Below are 20,744 nucleotides of genomic sequence, written 5' to 3' on the forward strand. Positions count from 1 at the left end.
CTTCCAAGCAATCTGATATGGCCGCTTCATGCTACCTCATTACGCCACCCCTATTGCTCAATAGTTACCTCGCCGCAGCGTCATCAGCTAGTCCCATCACATCGATCCCACAGCAACACTAGCAGCACAACATGGTGCAAGACTCCAAAACATCATTCACTTGGGCCATCGCAGTCTTTACTCGACATTTCCAGCACTCCCCCTTTTTGGACTTGAGCGAGGGCTCCGATGAAGGCTCGGTCGATCCATCAGGCTCTTGACCTGAGGCAGCTGGGACTAACAGCAAACTAGGCAAGTGGTCGGGGTGATTCTCCAAGCTACCCGCTGGCAGAGCATGTGGCAGGGTTTGTGGCGCCGAAATCTCACCCGCAACCGTGGATGGCGTAATTTCCTGTGGCGGTAGGTCGCACGTCTTGACACGGCGATGACGGCACGGTTGCGGAAAAATAGCTCGTCGTCGTTCTGTGTTTGGCCCGTCAGCCTGGGCCTGCGATGCCGTAGCAACAACCGCGGTGCTTGATATAAAGCGGACTCTTTGCCCTGGCTTTCGTTTCCCTTTCGGCTTTACAGGGCGTGCAGGAACCGGCTCGCTGGACCGTCTTGAAGACCTTGAACCGCCTGTAGTCATAGGCGCTGAGCTGATTCTTCTCCCTGTGGTAGTTGCTTCCTGGGTGCGGGCCGTGGTGGGACGCGCCTCTGCTCGCGCAAACGGATGCAGTTCCAACGAAGTCACGCCGTGCCCGCTTCTTGGAGGCCTGAACCGTGGAGCACCACTAACAGCGGTATTTGGAACAGAGACACATCGTCTACGGGATGGGACCATATCCCATGGCCCACAGAGCCCGTGTCCATGTGCCAATCCTGATGCTCGGTTGCCAGCTCTGCTCAACGGCTCGTAACCGAAGAAAAGCTGTACACGAGCCGTGGCTCGTTGAAAACCGCCGGTGCGAGCTGGGGTGCTTGACACAGCGCGTGGTCGTCGCTGTTGTTGTGCTGCGGTCCAGGAGGGCATTCCTGGTGGAGTTGCTGGGCGCTCAATAGGAGGCTCAATAGGGCTAAGAGGCTGAGCATAAATTTCACGGAATACAATCTCCTGCATTTCAGAAGTACCACAGTCAATGCTTGACTTGGCGGCCCATTTGGGCTTGTTTGCGATTGGATTGTAGCCTTCGGGCCATGATAGCTTTATGGTGCCTACATCCTCGTCCGAAAATGAAGCAAGTCGATGGATCATGCCGCTGATTGAGAACTCGCCTCTGATAGGACTGGCCTTGGGCGGTTGCTTCAGTATGGATGCTGAGGCTGAAGACGACGATAGGTCCGACGTTGAGCGAGGGCGGGTGAGGGTCCTAACGGGAGACGGGGTACTGATAGTGCGGATAGTCGCCATCGACGACTTTTGTTCGATAATGGTGGTCAGGGCCGTCCCATGGCCATAAAGAATCGGGGTATTCCCAACAGGTAATCCTACGTCGGAGTTCTCATCGACGCCCAGAAGTGGTGGTGGCTGCTCTTCAGTTGTTGAGGGTCGAACAGAGCTGCCAATGGCCTGCCATTTCTCAATCTTGAATCCGCCGTCTTCACTGGCATGAGGTGAAACGTATTCAGCAGCAAATATGGACCCGTGGGAACTAGGGATGGATTCCGACGAGTCTAGTCGTCGGGCAAAAGACGATTTTCGACTAACTTTTTTCGCAGATTTGGCAGTGATCGTAACAGGCTTGGTATTCGTATGTGGTATGAGAGGTGATCGAATGTTACCTGGAGCGTCGGAGTCGAGGAGGCTCTCTTCAGCCATGATTGTATCAAGAACCATGAACCATCTGGTCAGCGAGCGAAACTTCCAACTACCAGGCTCCAACAATTCCGTGATGTGCCTGCTCTGGCACGTTGGAAAGTAAAAAGCGAAAGAACAAGAATATTGTGGTTAAGTGGTTTCGATAAGGTACCATTAGCTGTCGAGGAATATCATCTAATACACCTCTCTTGCATCCACCGAGGCAAGAGCGATGGTTCACTCTGGGCGCGCCTTCCCATAGTGCCATCTTTCAATAACAGAACCAGCCTAGCGCATCCCCGAATTATTTTCGCGATGTATCAACACCCTCTGCTGCCAGCGCCTTCCTATATTCCTTCGAGGCTTTATCCAGAGCGAAAATAGTAGGCTCCAGCATCTCCCGTACCACCTTCTCGCCCCCACCGACCAACTCTGGTTTATACTGCATTTTCTTGCCAGTCTTCTCCCATAGTTCCCTAATCTGTTGCTTCTGGCTTTTAATCAGATCATTCCTTTCCTTTTCTGCATCGGCGGCAACAGCATTAATGCGATCCAAGGCTCTCTCCAGTGTTTCTACCAACTTCGCCAGTTCTCCAGCACGGTCAGGGTCACCACATAAGAATATAGACCAAAAGTGATGTAAGAATTCCGTGGTGGTTGCGTGCGTAAGTGTAAGGCGATCGAAGAGAGCCTGAGAAAGACCAGACAGGTTTGATTGGGGATCCGAGCCGTCCATTCGCGTTCGCTGCTGAGTGATGCCTTCAAATATTTGTTTTTGCGCATCGATGAAGCTGCTTCTGCTTCCAACGTGGGGCGACCTATCTTCATCGTCATCGCTATCACTCTCCTCATTCACTCCGATCGCAGTGCGAAGATCAAGTCCGCCAGCAGCGTCGGTGTCCATGAGCTCTGGGTCGAGGTCCGTATTTAATTCCATTAATAACTCATTCGGATCCTGTTTAGCATATACCGCTGCTTCAGCGGATATTTGAGATTTATCATTGGAGAAGAACTGGCTCTGCTCTTTGATATTCAGCATTATCCGGTTCTCTTCCTCCCCCGCTTGAAGATCTCGCAAGGCCAATTCGTTAAATGTTCTCTCATCCAGGCCGATTGGAGCCGCTGGATCAACATCTGACTGCGCGACATTTTCCATTATCTTTTCGCTCAAACTGTTCAGTGTGCGGATAATTGGCGCTTTGGCTGATGACGAGGGCCTCATGGTAAAATCTTGTCGATTGCCCCCTTTGCTGCCACCCTGGTTTTCCTCATTGCCCTCTATGTCAATGACATGCGGGATATGTGCTGATGCTAATCTCTGGCTAAGGATGTCGGAGTTGGAAGCATCAAGATATCGGTCAAAGGTAGAATCGCTACTATCGGCCTCCACAATTCGTTCACCCTTCAATTTCTTGAAAAGCCGACTGAGAAAAAATCTCGACCAGAACTCACTCTCATTAAGTTTCGGGACATTCTCATCATATACCCTCTTGACAAGGGGATGTTGACTAAATATAAGTTGCACCTGTTCTTTGCTGATTCGCAGCTTCAATTCGCCATCCTCTTGCCGGGGCTTTACGACCGAGAGGACGTTGTAGGCACCACGCTGCTGATTGTTTTCAACAGCATAAGCCCGCAGAAGATTAATTCGAGTTGACCAAAACTGGGTATTAAACTGGGTATTTGAGGTGGTGTCAGGCTTTGTGCGCCTTGCCTCTTCATAGGTTTGAAGCAGCAGTGGGTCTTTCCTCATCAATGCTTGTTGTAACTCGAAATCATTTTTCAGCTGGTTGTCGTCGTACCATGCAGGAGTCCCGGACGGTTTTGATGCAACGGCACTCGCGATAGCCATTGCGCCCGGGGCGCCGTTGGCGCCATTGGCCTTTACAATGCTTGGCTCTCCCGCCTTTAGGGACGCAATTAGGCTGGTCAAGACATCTTTTATGGCGTTTGCTTCACTGCGAGGCTCTGATGGCGCGTTAAAATGGAAGAGATGTGTGACTGGCTCTGGGGCTTCAGGAGGTTTGACGAATATCTTGAGCATTACCTTCTCCGCAGTTTCTGGCGTCTGCTGGAGATCTATGCCAAATTAGCTCATGCTGGCCCTGAGAGCGCGCTGGACATACTTGTAATATCAGCAATATTAATGGTGATTCCAGCTAGACCTGCCGCCGTCGGCGTCCATACCATCGACGTCTGGTCTGGTGATAGTGTCACTGTGCCATCTTTCTTTTTATAAGCGGCAGAACCTCTGGGACTTGCCATAATGCCGAGAGAAGTCTAGGTTTATCCTTCCACACGGACACTTGGCTGTGACTTGTGTACCAGATGTGAGGCTACCATTATCTGCCTACATGAAGCAAGGCTCACGTTAAGTCGTCACCTGGGCAGACTCTTTTCTTTGCTGTTGTCCAGTGATCTGTTCTCCAGGGTGTGCCTAATATGATCGACAATGCCTCCTTTGCTGCCCCAAGCCAGATTCTCTTTGTCGGCCTCAGTACTAGCCGTAAATATGAAGCATCTGTGTTTGAGCTTTGAAACCTCTTGAAAGATCACTGACGATATAATCCATATAATCTTCAAGGTACAGGCCGCTAAAATGTATATCCGATCGGCCGTCGTATCCGATTGCCAAGGCTACGTACTTGGAGTAAATTGGAGTAAAGTAAACAGACGGGCCAATAGAATTCGCCCGGCATAAACAAAATGACTGCTGACAAATCAACATCGGGATCCCCGGACCACCTTGGGTAGAACGCGAAGAGAAGCCAAGGTTAGAGCCGAGTCCCGTGATGTCCCCTTGCCCCAGAAAGGTTATGCTGTCACTCGCTCAAGAAGTAGTTCCAAAGTCCCTATTATTTTATCCCTCATCCCTCAATTATTCCTCGACAAACTGGAGCTGAATGACCGAACCTTCGTTTTCCAACTTTCCCAATTGCCATACCTGCGTTGATTTGACACAATGCTTAGAACTTCACTTAGAAAGTCGAGCAGTCAGCTCTTGAGAGCTGGCTGCCAGGCACGCTCCTTGTCAGCCACCTCGAGCTCTAGAGCCACCCTTTTCTCATCACCCAGTCCTCTGAAGTCGTCAATCGCTTCAAAACGTCGTCCGTTGGCGGTTGCCGCCCAAAAACGATATGCTGCTGCCGTCGCCAACGCGCCGGAACCAAACGACAGCTTCCTCTCCGGCAACACGGCAAACTATATCGACGAGATGTACTTGTCGTGGAAGGAGGACCCGTCGAGCGTCCACGTCTCGTGGCAAGTATATTTCAAGAACATGGAGAGCGGCGATATGCCAATGTCGCAAGCTTTCACTCCTCCGCCTACCTTGGTGCCTACACCAGCCGGTGGCGTCCCCTCGTTCATGCCAGGTTCGGCAACCGGACCAGGTAACGATGTCACGAATCACTTGAAGGTCCAGCTCCTCGTTCGCGCATACCAGGCTCGTGGACACCACAAGGCTCGTATTGATCCTCTCGGCATCCGTGGCGAGGCAAAGGAGTTTGGATACAGCAACCCGAAAGAACTACACCTCGACCACTACAACTTCACGGAGAAGGATCTTGATTCCGAATACACCTTGGGCCCCGGCATTCTGCCTAGGTTTAAGAAGGATGGCCGCGAGAAGATGACTCTGCGCGAGATCATTGCCGCTTGCGAGAACATCTACTGTGGATCATATGGTGTCGAATACATTCACATCCCGGACAGGGAACAGTGCGACTGGCTCAGAGAGCGTATCGAAATCCCACAGCCATACAAATACTCCGTCGACGAGAAGCGCCGCATCCTGGACCGTCTTATCTGGTCGTCCAGCTTTGAGGCTTTCTCCGCCACAAAATACCCCAACGACAAGCGTTTCGGTCTGGAAGGTTGCGAGACCCTCGTTCCCGGAATGAAGGCTCTCATCGATCGCAGTGTCGACTATGGTGTCAAGGACATTGTCATTGGTATGCCCCATCGTGGACGCCTGAACGTCCTCTCCAACGTTGTTCGCAAGCCGAATGAGTCTATTTTCAGCGAGTTCGGCGGAACCGCCGCCGGTGAGGATGAGGGATCTGGTGATGTCAAGTACCATTTGGGAATGAACTTTGAGCGCCCAACCCCCTCCGGAAAGCGTGTCCAGCTTTCTCTCGTTGCCAACCCATCTCATTTGGAGGCTGAGGACCCCGTCGTCCTTGGCAAGACCCGCGCCATCCAGCACTACAACAACGATGAGAAGAACCACACTACCGCCATGGGTGTTCTTCTCCACGGTGACGCTGCCTTCGCTGCTCAGGGTGTTGTGTACGAATGTCTCGGATTCCACTCTCTTCCAGCCTACTCTACTGGTGGTACCATCCATCTCGTTGTGAACAACCAGATTGGTTTCACCACTGATCCTCGTTTCGCCCGCTCCACCGCATACTGTACCGATATCGCCAAGGCTATTGATGCCCCAGTCTTCCACGTCAACGCCGATGATGTTGAGGCTGTCAACTACGTCTGCCAGCTTGCCGCTGATTGGCGTGCTGAGTTCCGCTCTGACGTTGTCATCGATCTTGTCTGCTACAGAAAGCACGGTCACAACGAGACCGATCAGCCTTCATTCACCCAGCCATTGATGTATAAGCGCATCCAAGACCACGAGCCACAAATCGACATCTACGTTAGCCAGCTCCTCAAGGACGGTACGTTCACAAAGGATGATATTGATGAGCACAAGAAGTGGGTTTGGGGTATGCTTGAGGAGTCCTTTGCCAAGAGCAAGGATTACCAGCCAACCTCTAAGGAGTGGACCACATCCGCCTGGAACGGCTTCAAGTCGCCAAAGGAGCTCGCCACCGAGGTTCTCCCACACCCACCGACTGGTGTTAAGAAGGAGACCTTGGAGCACATCGGCACCACCATTGGTACGGCTCCCGATGAGTTCAACGTTCACCGCAACCTGAAGCGCATTCTCGCCAATAGAGTCAAGACTGTCAACGAGGGCCAGAATATTGATTGGTCGACTGCTGAGGCCTTGGCCTTTGGATCTCTCGTTACCGAGGGCCACCACGTCCGTGTCTCTGGACAGGATGTTGAGCGTGGTACTTTCTCCCAGCGTCACGCTGTCTTCCACGACCAAGAGAACGAGGCGACGTTCACTCCTCTTCAACACGTCAGCAAAGACCAAGGCAAGTTTGTCATCTCCAACTCCTCGCTGAGCGAGTTTGGCTGCTTGGGCTTTGAGTACGGTTACTCTCTCACTTCACCAAACGCCCTTGTTATGTGGGAGGCTCAATTCGGTGACTTTGCCAACAATGCTCAATGTATTATCGATCAGTTCATCGCTTCCGGAGAAGTCAAGTGGATGCAGAGATCTGGACTTGTCATGTCCCTTCCCCACGGATACGACGGACAAGGACCCGAGCATTCCTCTGGCCGTATGGAGCGTTACCTCCAGCTCTCAAACGAAGAGCCCCGCGTCTACCCAAGCCCTGAGAAGCTGGACCGTCTCCACCAGGACTGCAACATGCAGATCGCCTACATGACCTCGCCGTCTAACCTGTTCCACATCCTCCGTAGACAGATGAACAGACAATTCAGGAAACGTAAGTCCCCCCCCCCCAACCACCCAAGCCACACCTAACTAACTCGCCAGCTCTCATCATCTTCTTCTCCAAGTCCCTCCTCCGCCACCCCCTCGCCCGCTCCTCCATCGACGAGTTCGTCGGCGACACCCAATTCCGCCCCATCATCCCCGAGACCGAGCACGGCGGTGCCGCCGTCGACCCCGAGGACATCAAGCGCGTGGTCCTCTGTACTGGCCAGGTCTACGCCGCGCTGCACAAGCACCGCCTCGACAAGGGAATCACCGACACCGCCATCACGCGTATCGAGCAGCTCAACCCCTTCCCTTGGCAGCAGGTCAAGGAGAACCTCGATAGCTACCCTAACGCTGAGACGATCGTGTGGTGTCAGGAGGAGCCGCTCAATGCGGGTGCTTGGACCTTCACGCAGCCGCGTATCGAGACTATCCTTAACGTCACTGAGCACCACAACAGGAAACACGTCATGTATGCTGGACGTAACCCTAGTGCCTCGGTTGCTACGGGTCTTAAGGCTAGCCATCTTAAGGAGGAGAGCGAGTTGCTTGAGATGGCTTTTGAGGTTAGGCAGGAGAAGCTTAAGGGGGAGTAGATTAGTTGTTGGTGGGTAGATGATTAATTGCAGTTAAGGTAGTCCCGGGAGAAGAGCCGGGGTGGATAGATGATTAATTGCAGTTAAGTTAGGCCCGGGAGAAGAGCCGGGTGGATAGATGGAACCTAGAGATGTGATGTAACAAGATGGGTAGGGGGGTGGGGGGGGGGTTGGTGGGTTTCGTTTGTCATTGGCATACATGGGTGCTCTACGGAGTGCGGGCCTCGTTGTATTACTGTCTCTGTTGTGCATTCAAATAAAATGAATACATTTTTCGTTCTAGCTATATTTTTTTGTATAAAAATGCCATATATAAGTCACGTGTAGTTGTTGTTCCTTTCTTGCCTTATATAAAAAGGGGGGTTTCAGGACGAGGCGGAAGGAGCCGTAGCCGCGCACTCCTTCGTACCTTCCTCTTTACTTGAAGTAGAAGAAATATGAAACTCACACACATATCACGTGCCCCATACACAAACTCTCCAGCTCTCTCTCAGTATTGACTCCCTATGAGCATAGCACAAGCCTACATGCCAGGAGCGAAAAGGAGACAATAGCAAAGCCCATTCTAGAAAACTACCTCATCCTAAGGTAAATAAGCTACCTACTATAATACAACCAGAAAAACATCATCCATCCATCCATACCATTCATCGCAGATTGTACACAACACAACCCCGCCTTAGTGTCGAGGAGAGATGCCCAAACGCGCAACGCACACAGCACACACACAGTATACCCTCCTCTTCCTGCTCATACCCTTTTGCGCGTCCAGCCCGCCTGCCGATGTATGAATCCACCCGTCCTACCCGTAATAACCCCCCCGGCCAAATAACGAAGCAATGAGAAGAATGGTAATATGATATGATGGTCTGCCGCCGCAAACCCCAGCCGGGACAACAAAGAGGCGGCAGTAAGAGGAGAGATTAGAAGGGTCGTCGGCAAGCAAGCGGAGGGTTTGGGGAATTATGTGTTTTTTTTATATATATGTTCTTGCGTTTTTGTGCAGGAAAGCACGCACGCTGCATTTTTTTTGTACCAAAATGCCCCCAAGAAACGGGCAGCTAGCTAGCTAGCTGACAGACAGCCCGCCGCGGTGGCACGCGCGCGCGCCCAGGAATCGGCAGAGTTTCGCTCGCTGCACCACTTTACATGATGATGGAGGGGGTGTCGACGTTCGTCTTGATAGTCTTGTGAGGCAGGACGGAGCCGCCATTGACGTAGATCTCGTCCGCGATCGTGACGTCGTCACCCAGGACAGACACGTTCTCAAGACGCGCCCACTTCCCGACACTGGAGTTCCATCCCACAATCGTAGACTTGATCCACGCGTGGTCCTTGACCTTGCTACCCTGCAGGATGACGCAGCGCTGTAGACGCACGCCGTCGCCAATAACGACATCGGGGCCGATAGTGACATTAGGACCGATGCGGCAGTTGCGGCCGATCTTGGCGGAGGGGTCGATCAGGACGTTGCCGCCGTGGACGTAGGGTGTGCTTGTCGGGGTGAGGAGCTTGGAGTTCTTCTTGCTGAGGGAGGCGAGGTAGAGGCATGTTCCCGACAGGAAGTCCTTTGGCTGACCGACGTCCATCCAGAAGCCCTCGAGGTCGAAGGAGTGGAGCTGGCCGTCTGCGCACATGGAGGGGAAGGTCTCTTGCTCGATGGAGGTTGGGCGCAGCTCGATGCGGTCGAGGACGCTGGGGTTGAGGATGTAGAGACCGGCGTTGATTCTGTTTCCGACGAACTCGACGGGCTTCTCGACGAAGCGGTCGATGCGCGAGGAGTGGTTGGGCTTGTGCACGACGACGCCGTATTTCGACGGCTCCTCGACCTTGGTCACGATGATGGTGCCCTCGTCGCCGTGGGCTTTGTGGAATGCGGCTAGCTCCGCGAACGGGTACTCGCAGATGACGTCGGAGTTGAGGACGAAGAAGGGCTCGTTGTTCTTCGCGAGGGTCTTCTCGGCGAGCTTGAGCGGGCCGGCGGTGCCTAGGGGCTCGGTCTCGATGGAGAATGTGATCTTGACGTTGTATTGTTCTTCGTACTGTAGGAAAACCGCCAGTCAGCTGGCTGCGTAGGGCAGGGAGGTATTCCAGGACGGGAGACGCACTTCGGCAAGGTACTTCTCCATGACCTCAGGGCGGTAGTTGACGGCCAAGACAATGTCCGTGACGCCTGCGGCTGCCAGAGCCTCAATCTGATGCAGGATCATGCGCTTGTTGCCAAATTCGACCAGTGGCTTGGGCAGTGTAAGGGTCTGTCATTGGGAATCAGTCATGGTTCGATTTATGGAGCTCGAAATTCGTCGGTGGGAACGTACGAGTGGGCGCAGGCGCGTGCCAAAGCCGCCGACGAGAATGAGAGCTATACCCCGAGTTAGCCATTGCCGTTGCCGTGATACGAGGGTGTCTGTCTGACTGCTAGCTGCTTACCCTTCATGGTGGATGGTTGTGAATTAAGAGCGGTATGAGGAAATGTGTGGTGGTTCCAGGGGCGAGAGAGCTACCCCACCGTGTAGAGTAGGAGAGCGAGCAGCGTGGTGTGGGTTGGTGTTGGCCTGAATGCAAAGGTAGCAAGGGACAATGATTCTCAGTAAGGTGCGAGGGGAATGTCGACGAGGAAGGAGGTAGAGGATATGTATTGCAGTGGAGTAGATTGAGCAGTTTGGTAGTTTGGGGCGGAGAAGTAACGTGAACTGGTACGAGTAGTTTAGAAGGGACGATCAGATGTGAGGCCACCTTGCGGGTGATCAGTATATTTTGAGGTCCCAAAATTTCCTTTGAAAGGGGGTACGCTAAGAAGGCTGGGTAGCTGGGTCGAGGAGGGGGTGGTTAGGGGGGGGTTAGGGGGTGTTAGGGGGGTGGTTAGGGGGGTGGTTAGGGGGGTGGTTAGGGGGTGGTTAGGGGGGTGGTTAGGGGGGTTTGGGGGGGGGGTTAGGGGGTATGGGAAAGGGAAGGGAAGTGGAAGAAGATAGTGGCACGGCATCACCTTATTTCTTATTTCCAAATTGGAGCGTGTACGAGGTTGTTGGTTTTGGATAATAGATGACCCTTTTTTTATATTACTGTACTGCGTTCGTAATCCGTACTGGATCGTTGTACTCTAATTCGCCTTCTGAAATAGTTGGAAAGTGGGGGAATTTGTCTGGGCGTGGACACTCACCACTCACCGCCCAGATCACATGACACCCTACCAATGCCCGCATTCTGCCTCGTCTCTTGTGCAAAAATTCCGCGCTTCTTTTTTGTGCTTGTGTGCCGCCGCAACCAATCTGAGTCGATGAAGTGTCTGACTCCCCCCCACCATCCACCACCTACCCCCACATCCTCTACCAATACTGTATGAGGGAAGTGCATGCTCTCCACGAGGTTGGGAAGCCATTTCAGACAGTCGTCTCACTGCAAGGCTGAGCTTCACTAGAGTTAAGAGTGAGTACAGTACTCATGGCACACGCACAGGGGTAAGGTAAGGCACACAAAGGCGAGACGTAATATTCATTCGAGGGCCATTGCCCGAAAGCCCTCATCGACGACGACTCGACGCTCGACGCTCCCAACCATGAGTAAACCAACACACGTGTCACTCACACAAGTCAATATAGCCACCCCAAAGTCGTGATATACGTAACCAAACGCTATGGATATAATAATGATAAGTAGTTGGCAAAACAAAACTCTGAATCCGCCCCGCTAAATGCGATTTGCCCAATGGCAACAGTCAAAGCACGTGGTGTCCAAAAATAACGATGTTGAGTCTGCGAGGAGATGTACCGGACTGCGTTCTAGCTCTGATGGCCGTTTTTCTGGTCCGCTCCGCTCTGCTCTGCCAAACCGGTGACGCCCCCTCCCCCAGATCCGTTCCGGGGTTGCGTGTGATAGAAGCGAAAACAAGAAGGAAGTGGCCTCTCCTGTCGAAACGGCTGCATACGAGTTGCCTCTGTGCTGTGCGAGCGGCAGGTCCTGTGAAGCCCGTGCCGTTGTGGATGTCTTAAAAAGTGAATATCAAAAAAATGCGGATATAAAAATCGTTAAAAGTCGTTAGTTAAAGGGGGGAGTAACAGGTCGTAATGCGTTTAAATTCTCCGTTGGTTGGGCTTTTTGGCAATTTTGGAAAGGCGGAGACGGAGTGGATGTGGAAATGGGGTAGGATAATAGGTAGCCAGCGAGTCCAGGATTCGGAGACGCTGCGGGAGGAGATTTCGGCTTTGAGGCAAATGAGAATCGATGCGAGTCTCTATTCGTAGGACGATGTCGAGTCGCTGTTACTCGGGCTGGGCGAATGGCGGCTAGGGAGCCTGGCCCCACCCCGTTTCCTGTGGCGCGATCCGCCCTCAGTGGCCGGCAGCCCCTGGACGACCCCGTTCCTGGCCAGCATCCCGCCATTGACAGAGAAGTTGCGGCACACCATGAATGCACGCATGGCAGCGTTCTCCTGCGCCAGCTGATCCGATTCGTACGCCAGGTCGGTACGGTACTCTCGCCCATTGACGAGCACGAGACAGGTGAATCCGGAGCTGCTTCGGTAGACCTCGTACATGGGGTCCCTCCAGCCGCGGCGTTGGCACAAGCCTAGACACAGTATTAGCATTCGTCAACAAGCCGCTGGCCCTGCGAAAGAGGAAAGCCGGCATGCCCAGAGGCAGGCACCAACGTCGCAACCACACTCTAAATCGACGTCGGGACGCAGAAGCGTGGTACATCCCGTTAGCCCTCGCCGTGGGATGACACTACGTTGGGACCTCGTATTAAAATGATGCCCAAGGTAACCAGGCAACGGGAAGGCCTCTGCAGGCACGCCTCAAGTACGACTTGATCCTGGTGGCAATATGTGTGAATGAGATAACATACCGTCAAGATATTGGATATAGAAGCCGCCCATCATGATTCTGTGCAGACTAGATCTTGTCTGACCCTTCTACTCAGGGGTTACGTCGATTCAATGAAGTTATCACAACCCAACTGCAGGGTTTCTTTTTGCCCAAGACAGCCCTGCAAGGAAAACCAACAAGGTCAATGTCAATTAACTTTTCTTTTTTGTGATATTGAAGCAGTAGTACTGCAGCTCGTTGTCAATTAAGAATGGATAAGGCTGAAAAAGGGTGGGCGACGGCGTGGTAAAAGAGGAGTGAGGCGGTTCTGTGGTTGACTTGGAAGATCTTGGGCAGGATATTTTCGTCCCTCAAGGCGAGACATGTGTGATTTATTGCCCACGCCTAAAGTTAGCGTACCGCAAGGATAGGTGGGATCAATCGGTTCTAAGATTCCAAGGGGACATCAGATAGGGCGAGCAGTCGAACCAGATGCACGAAGTTCTGCGGCTCAAGAAGGTGTGACCCATATTGATGTGCTGGCGTATGCCGTTGCCAGTTGATGATTTCCTGATATTAGCCAACTCCACCACGGTTATGGCGGGGCACAGGAGGGGTGATCTCGAACTGTTCAGAGGCAGGTTGCTCCTATCTGACCATCTGTGTGCATTTGCTAGAGGGTACTGGCTCTGCAGCACTGGTGGCGAAATAGACAACGCGTTTCCACACCCTCCGGCTATGTACGTCTCTCTTTGAGACTTATGCCAGGCAGGAGGGGCAACAGGGAGAAGGAGGGAGGGGCAACTCTTTTTTCGCAGGGGGAGATCAATCAGACTGGGGCTAATGCCAATTGAGCATGGCAGACCCCAGAAAGAAGCCAGAAATAACACGAGACTATGGGGCATTTCTAGATCTCAAGGCTGTCCTAGTGCTGCATCATGCGATATGTATCTTTAGCAGTGGAACAGGCCTACATTCTCGAACATAAGCGCATCGCTCAAGGTCTTGCCCCGCACGGCATCGGTGGCCATCGGTGAACGTCAAGAGGAGTGTGCATACATCGGACCGTTGCCCTTGGCATGTAACGACTGGAGCACGACTTGACACGAAGTCGGTGAGAAATAGAGTGCATTGGCCAGTGGCTGGTAGACCAACTCATCAAGCAACGAGCGAGACAAGAGACAAGACGGAAGACGGGAATTGATGGGTGGAAGGAAAATGCGCGAGGCAACCAGACATGCTTTTCGAACTAGCCCTGGCAAGGTTGTGTGCGCATGCATTATGAGCTGGCAAGACGCTTGATGAGCCCGAGTAAGACCGTTTTTTTCTGAAATTACGACTTCAAGCAGGAGTAGTAAATGCGGGAAGATCCAAATGTATTGCAATGCATGAAAATGGAGAATAGCTTGGAAGTATACCCCGATCGGAAGTCCGTAGAAAAAAAAAGATCTACATCTTGATCGGCTCCCAGGCTCCGATATGTTTGCACATATCTTTTTATTTTTGAACCAAGCACTTCGGGGATCCCAGTCTTACGGGATGTCCCTTAGCACCAGCGAGATCATGCTGAGATCATGCGAAGAACCCTGGAAACCGCACTTTGGGAATCCAATTGATGGCAGAGTTGGAGGGGTCGATGTGTGCCGTTGGCGGCCAGAGAAGCAGGCACAAACAAGCCAAGACCGAAAACCGAAAACCTATCGCATATAAGTCATTACGGGTCCTGCACAGTACTCACAGTACTCACAGTACTCACAGTTCTCCATATACTCCATACTACATAGCAAAGTAACTATCCAGATCCAGTCCAGAATAGTACACCGAACCGTGCCGGCCGGATAGAGGACTGCAGACTGCAGACTTCACTCGTATGGAGCGATGGAACAATGGAGTTACTGTACCGCTGTATGGTATGAACCACTGCATGGCGTATTGTATGGAGTAACTGTCCTCCGTATGGATGTTGATAGGCGGGGCATCACTCGTCGCTTCCAACATGTCGCCGACTCCAGGGCCGGGTCATTGCTGCAGCTAGAGGCGGCGGGCAGTGGCCAGCACCTGCACGTCGTAGGTCATAGCACCGTCAACCGTGTCAAGGATCGCGCAACGGGCGTCTCTGGGTGAGACAACGATGGAGCAAGAGCGCGTATCCCCGTATCCCCGTAACCATTGATCAGTCCTTGCCCCCTCAGAAAACGTGGCGACACGATGTATAGAACGTTGAGGGGGGGGAAATCTCGTAGATGCTTTTTCGGGAGAAACTGGCGGAGACGAAGGTGACTTTTTGGCGCCGAGTGGTGAAAGGCGCTGTGGCAGGGGACTGTGGTTCGCAATTGGCCGCTTAGTTTGTACACATGCGTATAATAACTTTTGACCAACAATGTAGAATTGGCCTCCTGGCTGACCTGCGTAATCTCATCACTCAAATCTCACATGCACGCCCGGCAGCAAATCCATAGCCGCCAACACATCTGCACGACATTTTAGTCCTCCCGCACATCCAAGACTTGACTTTGGGGCGGATGAGTGGGTATGGCTCTCCTATTCGTGCTGCACATCGGATGAGGTGACTAGAGATCGGTGTGCTAACTACAGCGTTTGAACTACTGAACTACTCGGAGATCCTCCTGAGCCTTTCATTACATCAAGCACTCGGCCCCGGCCGACGTGACCGGAGGAAGCACACTGCATAGCCGAGCCGGAACCGTTCATTTACGGATACAATCATATGACTACCCAATTACTGGGTATTTCCAATACCACAGCGGCTCGACGGGTCTATCCGCCCATGGCTTTCCTCCGAGACCATAAAGCCCCTGCAACAGCTGCCAACGCATCGGCTTGGTTCAAGCCCCCCCGCACTAGCCCCCAACCCCCTCAGTGGCCGCCTTCTTTGCGGCCCACCCCTTTCGAAGTCATGCCGCTGGCCATTCAGCTGGCCTTCAGAGAGGACTCCGGATGCCGTCTTTGCGAAGGATGCTCATGAAAAGCGCTCTTGGCTGTCGCAGTATTGCATTATCCTCTCCGCAATTCCCTCAGGGATGACGTAGACGGGGTGGATGCTCTTGACCCTATCCTCCTCGTTGAAGATCTGAGCATAGCCGTCGTCCTGCTTCCTCGGATAGGTCTCTGAGGTCCACCCCAGCGAGGCCATACTGTCATCGGTTGGAGCCTGTAAAGACCACTTGTGCTGAGCCGAACTGAGTCCGACGAGTAAATAACATGTATGATATCCATCCGAGAACCTATATTACTCGTTAGTATGTGGGTAAAACGTGAGTGTGTGGCGCCCGGGAGACATACATTCCGGGTTTGTCCCTCAATCCGCCACGCTTGGTGGTATCTTGTCCACAGCACAAGATATATCGCGTCAGTGCCTCTCGGCTATAGAGACTGTCATTGTGAGGAGCCCCGTGGTTCTCTGCCGAACCCGCAAGACAAGCGTCGAGCAGTGGCCAGCAGCCACCAATCCAATGCGAGTAACAACCGTCCACGAGCTTGTTCGTGCGCCCAGCGAAACCTCCCTCTGGTGCGTACTGACGAGAAGAGAGCCACGATATAAGCGTCGGCACATCCAGATATTTCGGGAGAGTCTCACGGGGGTCTCCCAGGATACAAAGGCACGCAAGGGCACAGAAGGCATACGCGCCGTGAGCCTCTGTGTCTGGGCGGCTAGCAATACCACCCTCATATGTTTGACCTGTGCTTGTCAGTACTTGCCACAGGCGTTAAAATAAGACATCGTACATCGTGACACATATTCTCCAAGACCTGTAAAAAGATCGAAATTTTCAGCTTGGGCCGGTGATCCCTTGGCTAGGTGAAGAGGGAGCCTGAGAAGCTTCACCAGCATCGCTGCACAGTATGCGCCCCTATGAATGTTAGATCGTAATCAAGCTGCTAATCATGTGCCTGTACTCACCTGACATCGACCTCTCCTCCGATAGACATTTGAAATCCACCATCTGGTTGCTTCAGCCTGGACAGCCATTGCCACATTGCCTTCCGATCAATAGCGTTAATCGCATCATCTCCTCCAACCATGGCCAGCGAGAGCACGGTAGCATATGTTGTTGCGAGATGGCTCATTTGGCCATGACCGCCTCCAAAACCCCCAGTGGAATTCTGGAGAGGCTTGACGGTACTGATCAGTCGTTCCCTATACTGACCAACATCCTCACCCAGTGCACTCAACGCAGTTAGCGTCCAGTAGAAGAACCATGGACGAGCAGAATCAGCCCTAGTAAATGGCGCAGGGAGAGGGTTAAGCTGCTTGTGGCAAAAGTTGACGTGCTTTTCGCGGAGTAAGTGCGGGACTCCATGCTCGTTGTAGTAGCTGAACTCATCCGACTGGGCAGATAAGAAGGAGGCACAAGTCTCTACAACTTCACCCTGCTTTTCGGAGGTTTCTGTTGCCAGGAGGTCATGGATAGGCGGCTGCTGGCTGAAGAGAATGGGAATCTGATACATCGTCGTCATAGTCACGGGACTGGCGGGTTCGTCTTGCCAAATTTCTTCCTCTGCTGACTCTGTGTCCGAAGAAAGTTCTTCTGGCGATACGCCTGGTCGGATTTGAGAAATATTGTCTGTGTTATCACTAGAGTTCTCGGTCGTGTCTGTTGGTGAGCGGGGTAAAGTATGTTGCGGGGAAGAAGGCGAAGCCATGGCTCGGGACATGAAGCGCACTTTATGGAGTTGCTTTGGTCTCTGTGATCGTTTGACGGGGTATGCCATGAGTGGAACTTGTCATTTCGCCATCGGATCGATAGATGATAGACCTCTTGATATTGTTTCCGTGAGAATCAGTTGTTTGTGGTTAGCTCGCTTACTGGCAAAGAAGTGAGGGAGCTCTGGAGGTAAGGGGCGGGAAGCTGATTATAGCGTCGATGCTTGGCAGAACCTCATCAAAGAAACATCCTCTCCTACAACCTTATACTGCAACAAATCCATCTCCTCATCGGCGTAGTATCACGAAGATGTTGCCTCAATACCTCACGTGAATTGAGCCTCATGTGACTAAATGCACTTTGGGAAAGGCTCCATCCACGCTTTGATCACTAAACGAGCTGGTCACAAATCGGCAAGATAAGGTTCCCTCGGCGGCGATGGCCCACTGCTCTTTAAGTACGCGCTGTGTAATAATGATCTCGGTTTCGTACAGGACCAATGCAATCCTCTTGGAAAGGCCTAGTTATTCGATACCTTACTGATTATGTCAGTCCCTTAGGATGAAATGCCAAGAGTATGCGGTGTGCCCTATCCCTTCGACCTTCGATCCGTGTTTTACCACACATTCCGTTTGTCTTATCAAATTGGCCAATCGCAATGAGGTGCAAATATTGTCCGCGATGCATTGATCCGTCACTGTTCGGGAAGTGTCTGTCTAAGGGATGAGACTTGACGGGATCACTACTCTACTATCTCGGCAGTTGTTTCATCCAGCGTCTGTTCCCCACCAGAGAACGGACGAGAACGTATGCAATGGATTCACCGAAGGGCCACTCATGTACGAAGTCATGGTCTTGATCCCGAGGTTTCATGAACATCCGTTATGTGCCGAGCCTCCTGATTTCAGATTGCCGTATCGATTGATGATCTTCGCGGTAGTTCCTTCGAACGGGAATACTCGCAGCCAGTTGCTAAAGCTGGGGATTTGGACAATCACGATGACGACGGCTACGACGCGTTATGTAGGTTGACTGTGGAACCATGCCTTGCATACTGCAGACACCCCACACTGCATACACAGAAAGATCTCACTTTCGAAGGATTCTACTATCCACCAACCTATCATCTGAAGCTTGTCGTCTCAGAACCTTCGCTTTATCCCGAGGCCACACCAGATTGTCACACTATCGATCCATTCGTTCTGATGACCCTGTCTCGAGACCTTCTTCGATATCCACATGTCTCTCACTTAATGGCACGCGAGATTCAAATTGTCACTCAAATAAGTGACGAATTTTGTTTTGGTTGCGGCCAGAGAGAGACGCAAGCAAGGAGCCAGAGAGACTGTAGGAAGAAGGAGAAATGGAATTACTTGAGTATATAGTACGTGGAGAAGAATTCATAAACAATAATGTCCTATGATCGCGAGTGGTGTGTTCTGTTTCCAGGGGGTTCAATAATGGTTTCATCATGCGATCTATGATGCATCTACTACCTATCAACCCCATCGCAAAATTGATTCCATCTCAACTGTGCTGATCGACAATAACCCGTCTAGTATTTATCGTCCAATAAGATACCATTACTCGTTGCGAGCATATAACTCCGACATCCACAATGTCCTCGCTAGAACCATCATCACCTCCTCTCTCTCTCCTCACTCTCCCGCTGAGATCAACGCCGCCATTCTCACTCACTTGCTACTTTCACGCCCTGATTCTTCCACCTACACATGCCGAGCTTCTATCGGCCGAGACGTTATAATCCGGCCTACTTGCCTGCGTAGGCTGCACGAGGCTGCGTCCTATGGCCACCTTTAGCCATAACATGTTTATGAGGAAGAAGATACCTGGCGGGTTTCAAGCGATCCTGCATATGCACTACTGCCCTGATCCTTCGGCCCCTCAGCAATTATCTTACACCTTAAGCTCGTACAAAGGGCACGTCATTCTCCTTCCACCTCGAGCCCAGCGTATATCGATGCACGCCTGGTAGCGGTCGACGCCCGCATTCGATGCAGAACCGGCAGGGTAAGAGCGGCCGAGGAACTAGAGAGGGTGCGGAGGGAGGCGAGGTTGCGGGATGAGAGGAGGTCGCTACGTGCGCCGCACGTAATTTCGTCAGTCGTTCCGCACGACGTGCGGAGCGACGACGAAATTGGGTCGAGCGCGGTTTTGCGGAGTCTGACTTCTCTTCGGCGGATCCGAGCGATCAGGACGATTCAGACGACGAGTGGGATTGGGGACAGGATGATGATATGAACTATTCAGGTCATTCGTAATGTGCATAGCTTTGGAACAAGTTCTATTCCTACTTGCGTAATCCCTGACCTCTACTCTACCTAAATATAGATTAGTGATGTTGCTACCGTCGCCATTGTAGGCGTTTCAAGATATGAAGATTTGTCGAGGTAGAGTAAAAGCGCGGTATAAAAACGTATAACTTACAGTCAAACCAGTCTGATATTGATTAAATTCAAAGCGCAACTAGTAGACCCTACCTAAGTAATAGAAGAGAACGCACATAGCTACAAGAGAGAAGAAGCAGCGTATTACATCTACGTAGTCAGCAATTGGAATATGATTATTAAAGCTTTAGCTTTTTTTTTAAATGAAAAGTTTTTAAGTCTTTGAATCAATATATATCACGGGAAGGTGATTATCGATCAGTAGGGGGATGTCCTGGACAATAGCAGAGCGCGCAATGAGAAAGGTGGAGATCCAAGACGGCGGTACTACGAGTACAGGAGTCATCGCAGCCATGTTAAGAAGTGTGGCGATTGGGCAACCCCTCATCTGCGGCAACATCGAGATCCTACTTGCATCCCGCGCCCACGACGCTTCGGCAAGCGGGCAACTGCAGTCTCATCTTCACGTTTCTGTGTGTGCGTCTCCTACGGGCTCTCTGCCGTGTCTCCCTGATGTGATTCCTTGAGCGCGGGCTGCCGTGGGAGTGGGAGCGTGATTCCATATGGGGATTGCAGAAAGTGCAGGATCCCACAGGGATGGGGTTCGTCCTAGCGGCTAACAGAAAAACATGCTCTGTGCGTGGCAAGGTGAGGTCTTTGGAGGCGCTAAGAGACTCAAAACGCCTGGGCTTGGCTCCTCTGGGGGGGCTGGAAGAGGTTTTATCGCGGGATATATGGCAGGGATATGGCAGGGATATGGCACGGTGCCCCCATTCCATCATTTCATCCGTCCCCTGCAACTTGGACGCGGTCCGTACGATGGCACTGTAACGCATCCGGTGATACAAGCGAACGGCCATAAGTGAACTATAACGTGTCAATTGGCGGCTACAGAGCGAGGAGGACGGAGTAACTGGACCAA

At 52.2% G+C, this 20,744-nt stretch overlaps 6 protein-coding genes across 6 annotated transcripts; 1 reads left to right on the forward strand and 5 right to left on the reverse strand.

Moving 5' to 3' along the window:
• Positions 1 to 118: 118 nt before the first annotated feature.
• On the reverse strand, positions 119 to 1,798 carry VC83_07406 (uncharacterized protein; the record flags this gene model as incomplete). Its single annotated transcript, XM_024470978.1, has 1 exon — positions 119 to 1,798. One exon carries the CDS (start codon positions 1,796 to 1,798, stop codon positions 119 to 121), a length of 1,680 nt encoding a protein of 559 aa, XP_024321440.1.
• A 283-nt stretch (positions 1,799 to 2,081) lies between these two features.
• On the reverse strand, positions 2,082 to 4,042 carry TFB1 (RNA polymerase II transcription factor B subunit 1; the record flags this gene model as incomplete). The annotated part of the gene is made up of 2 exons (XM_024470979.1): positions 2,082 to 3,856; positions 3,904 to 4,042. The coding sequence occupies 2 exons, from the start codon at positions 4,040 to 4,042 to the stop codon at positions 2,082 to 2,084; spliced, it is 1,914 nt and encodes a 637-aa protein (XP_024321441.1).
• Positions 4,043 to 4,571: 529 nt separating this feature from the next.
• On the forward strand, positions 4,572 to 8,092 carry KGD1 (2-oxoglutarate dehydrogenase E1 component). Its single transcript, XM_024470980.1, has 2 exons — positions 4,572 to 7,353; positions 7,404 to 8,092. The coding sequence occupies exons 1-2, from the start codon at positions 4,740 to 4,742 to the stop codon at positions 7,940 to 7,942; spliced, it is 3,153 nt and encodes a 1,050-aa protein (XP_024321335.1). The 5' UTR covers positions 4,572 to 4,739; the 3' UTR covers positions 7,943 to 8,092.
• Positions 8,093 to 8,481: 389 nt separating this feature from the next.
• MPG1 (mannose-1-phosphate guanyltransferase) lies at positions 8,482 to 10,748 on the reverse strand. The gene is made up of 4 exons (XM_024470981.1): positions 10,373 to 10,748; positions 10,261 to 10,304; positions 10,051 to 10,197; positions 8,482 to 9,984 (listed from the first exon to the last, which is right to left on the reverse strand). The coding sequence occupies exons 1-4, from the start codon at positions 10,377 to 10,379 to the stop codon at positions 9,088 to 9,090; spliced, it is 1,095 nt and encodes a 364-aa protein (XP_024321336.1). The 5' UTR covers positions 10,380 to 10,748; the 3' UTR covers positions 8,482 to 9,087.
• Positions 10,749 to 12,173: 1,425 nt separating this feature from the next.
• Positions 12,174 to 12,672, reverse strand: VC83_07410 (uncharacterized protein; the record flags this gene model as incomplete). The annotated part of the gene is made up of 2 exons (XM_024470982.1): positions 12,591 to 12,672; positions 12,174 to 12,508 (listed from the first exon to the last, which is right to left on the reverse strand). Exons 1-2 carry the CDS (start codon positions 12,637 to 12,639, stop codon positions 12,174 to 12,176), a joined length of 384 nt encoding a protein of 127 aa, XP_024321365.1. The 5' UTR covers positions 12,640 to 12,672.
• Positions 12,673 to 15,727: 3,055 nt separating this feature from the next.
• Positions 15,728 to 17,481, reverse strand: RAM1 (CAAX farnesyltransferase (FTase) subunit beta; the record flags this gene model as incomplete). Its single annotated transcript, XM_024470983.1, has 4 exons — positions 15,728 to 15,992; positions 16,051 to 16,447; positions 16,495 to 16,619; positions 16,670 to 17,481. 4 exons carry the CDS (start codon positions 17,479 to 17,481, stop codon positions 15,728 to 15,730), a joined length of 1,599 nt encoding a protein of 532 aa, XP_024321533.1.
• Positions 17,482 to 20,744: the final 3,263 nt, after the last annotated feature.

Source organism: Pseudogymnoascus destructans, assembly GCF_001641265.1.
Source record: "Pseudogymnoascus destructans isolate 20631-21 unplaced genomic scaffold scaffold_20, whole genome shotgun sequence".
NCBI classification, from domain to species: Eukaryota; Fungi; Ascomycota; class Leotiomycetes; order Thelebolales; family Thelebolaceae; genus Pseudogymnoascus; species Pseudogymnoascus destructans.

What these genes read in the sequence shown, in the direction of transcription:
- KGD1 (XM_024470980.1), top strand. Translation starts at nt 4,740, where the DNA reads ATGCTTAGAACTTCACTTAGAAAGTCGAGCAGTCAGCTCTTGAGAGCT. An exon ending in GAACAGACAATTCAGGAAAC is followed by an intron (nt 7,354 to 7,403) that starts GTAAGTCCCCCC and finishes CTAACTCGCCAG; the next exon opens with CTCTCATCATCTTCTTCTCC.
- MPG1 (XM_024470981.1), bottom strand. An exon ending in GCACGCGCCTGCGCCCACTC is followed by an intron (nt 10,198 to 10,260) that starts GTACGTTCCCAC and finishes TCCCAATGACAG; the next exon opens with ACCCTTACACTGCCCAAGCC. An exon ending in TGGAGAAGTACCTTGCCGAA is followed by an intron (nt 9,985 to 10,050) that starts GTGCGTCTCCCG and finishes GTTTTCCTACAG; the next exon opens with TACGAAGAACAATACAACGT.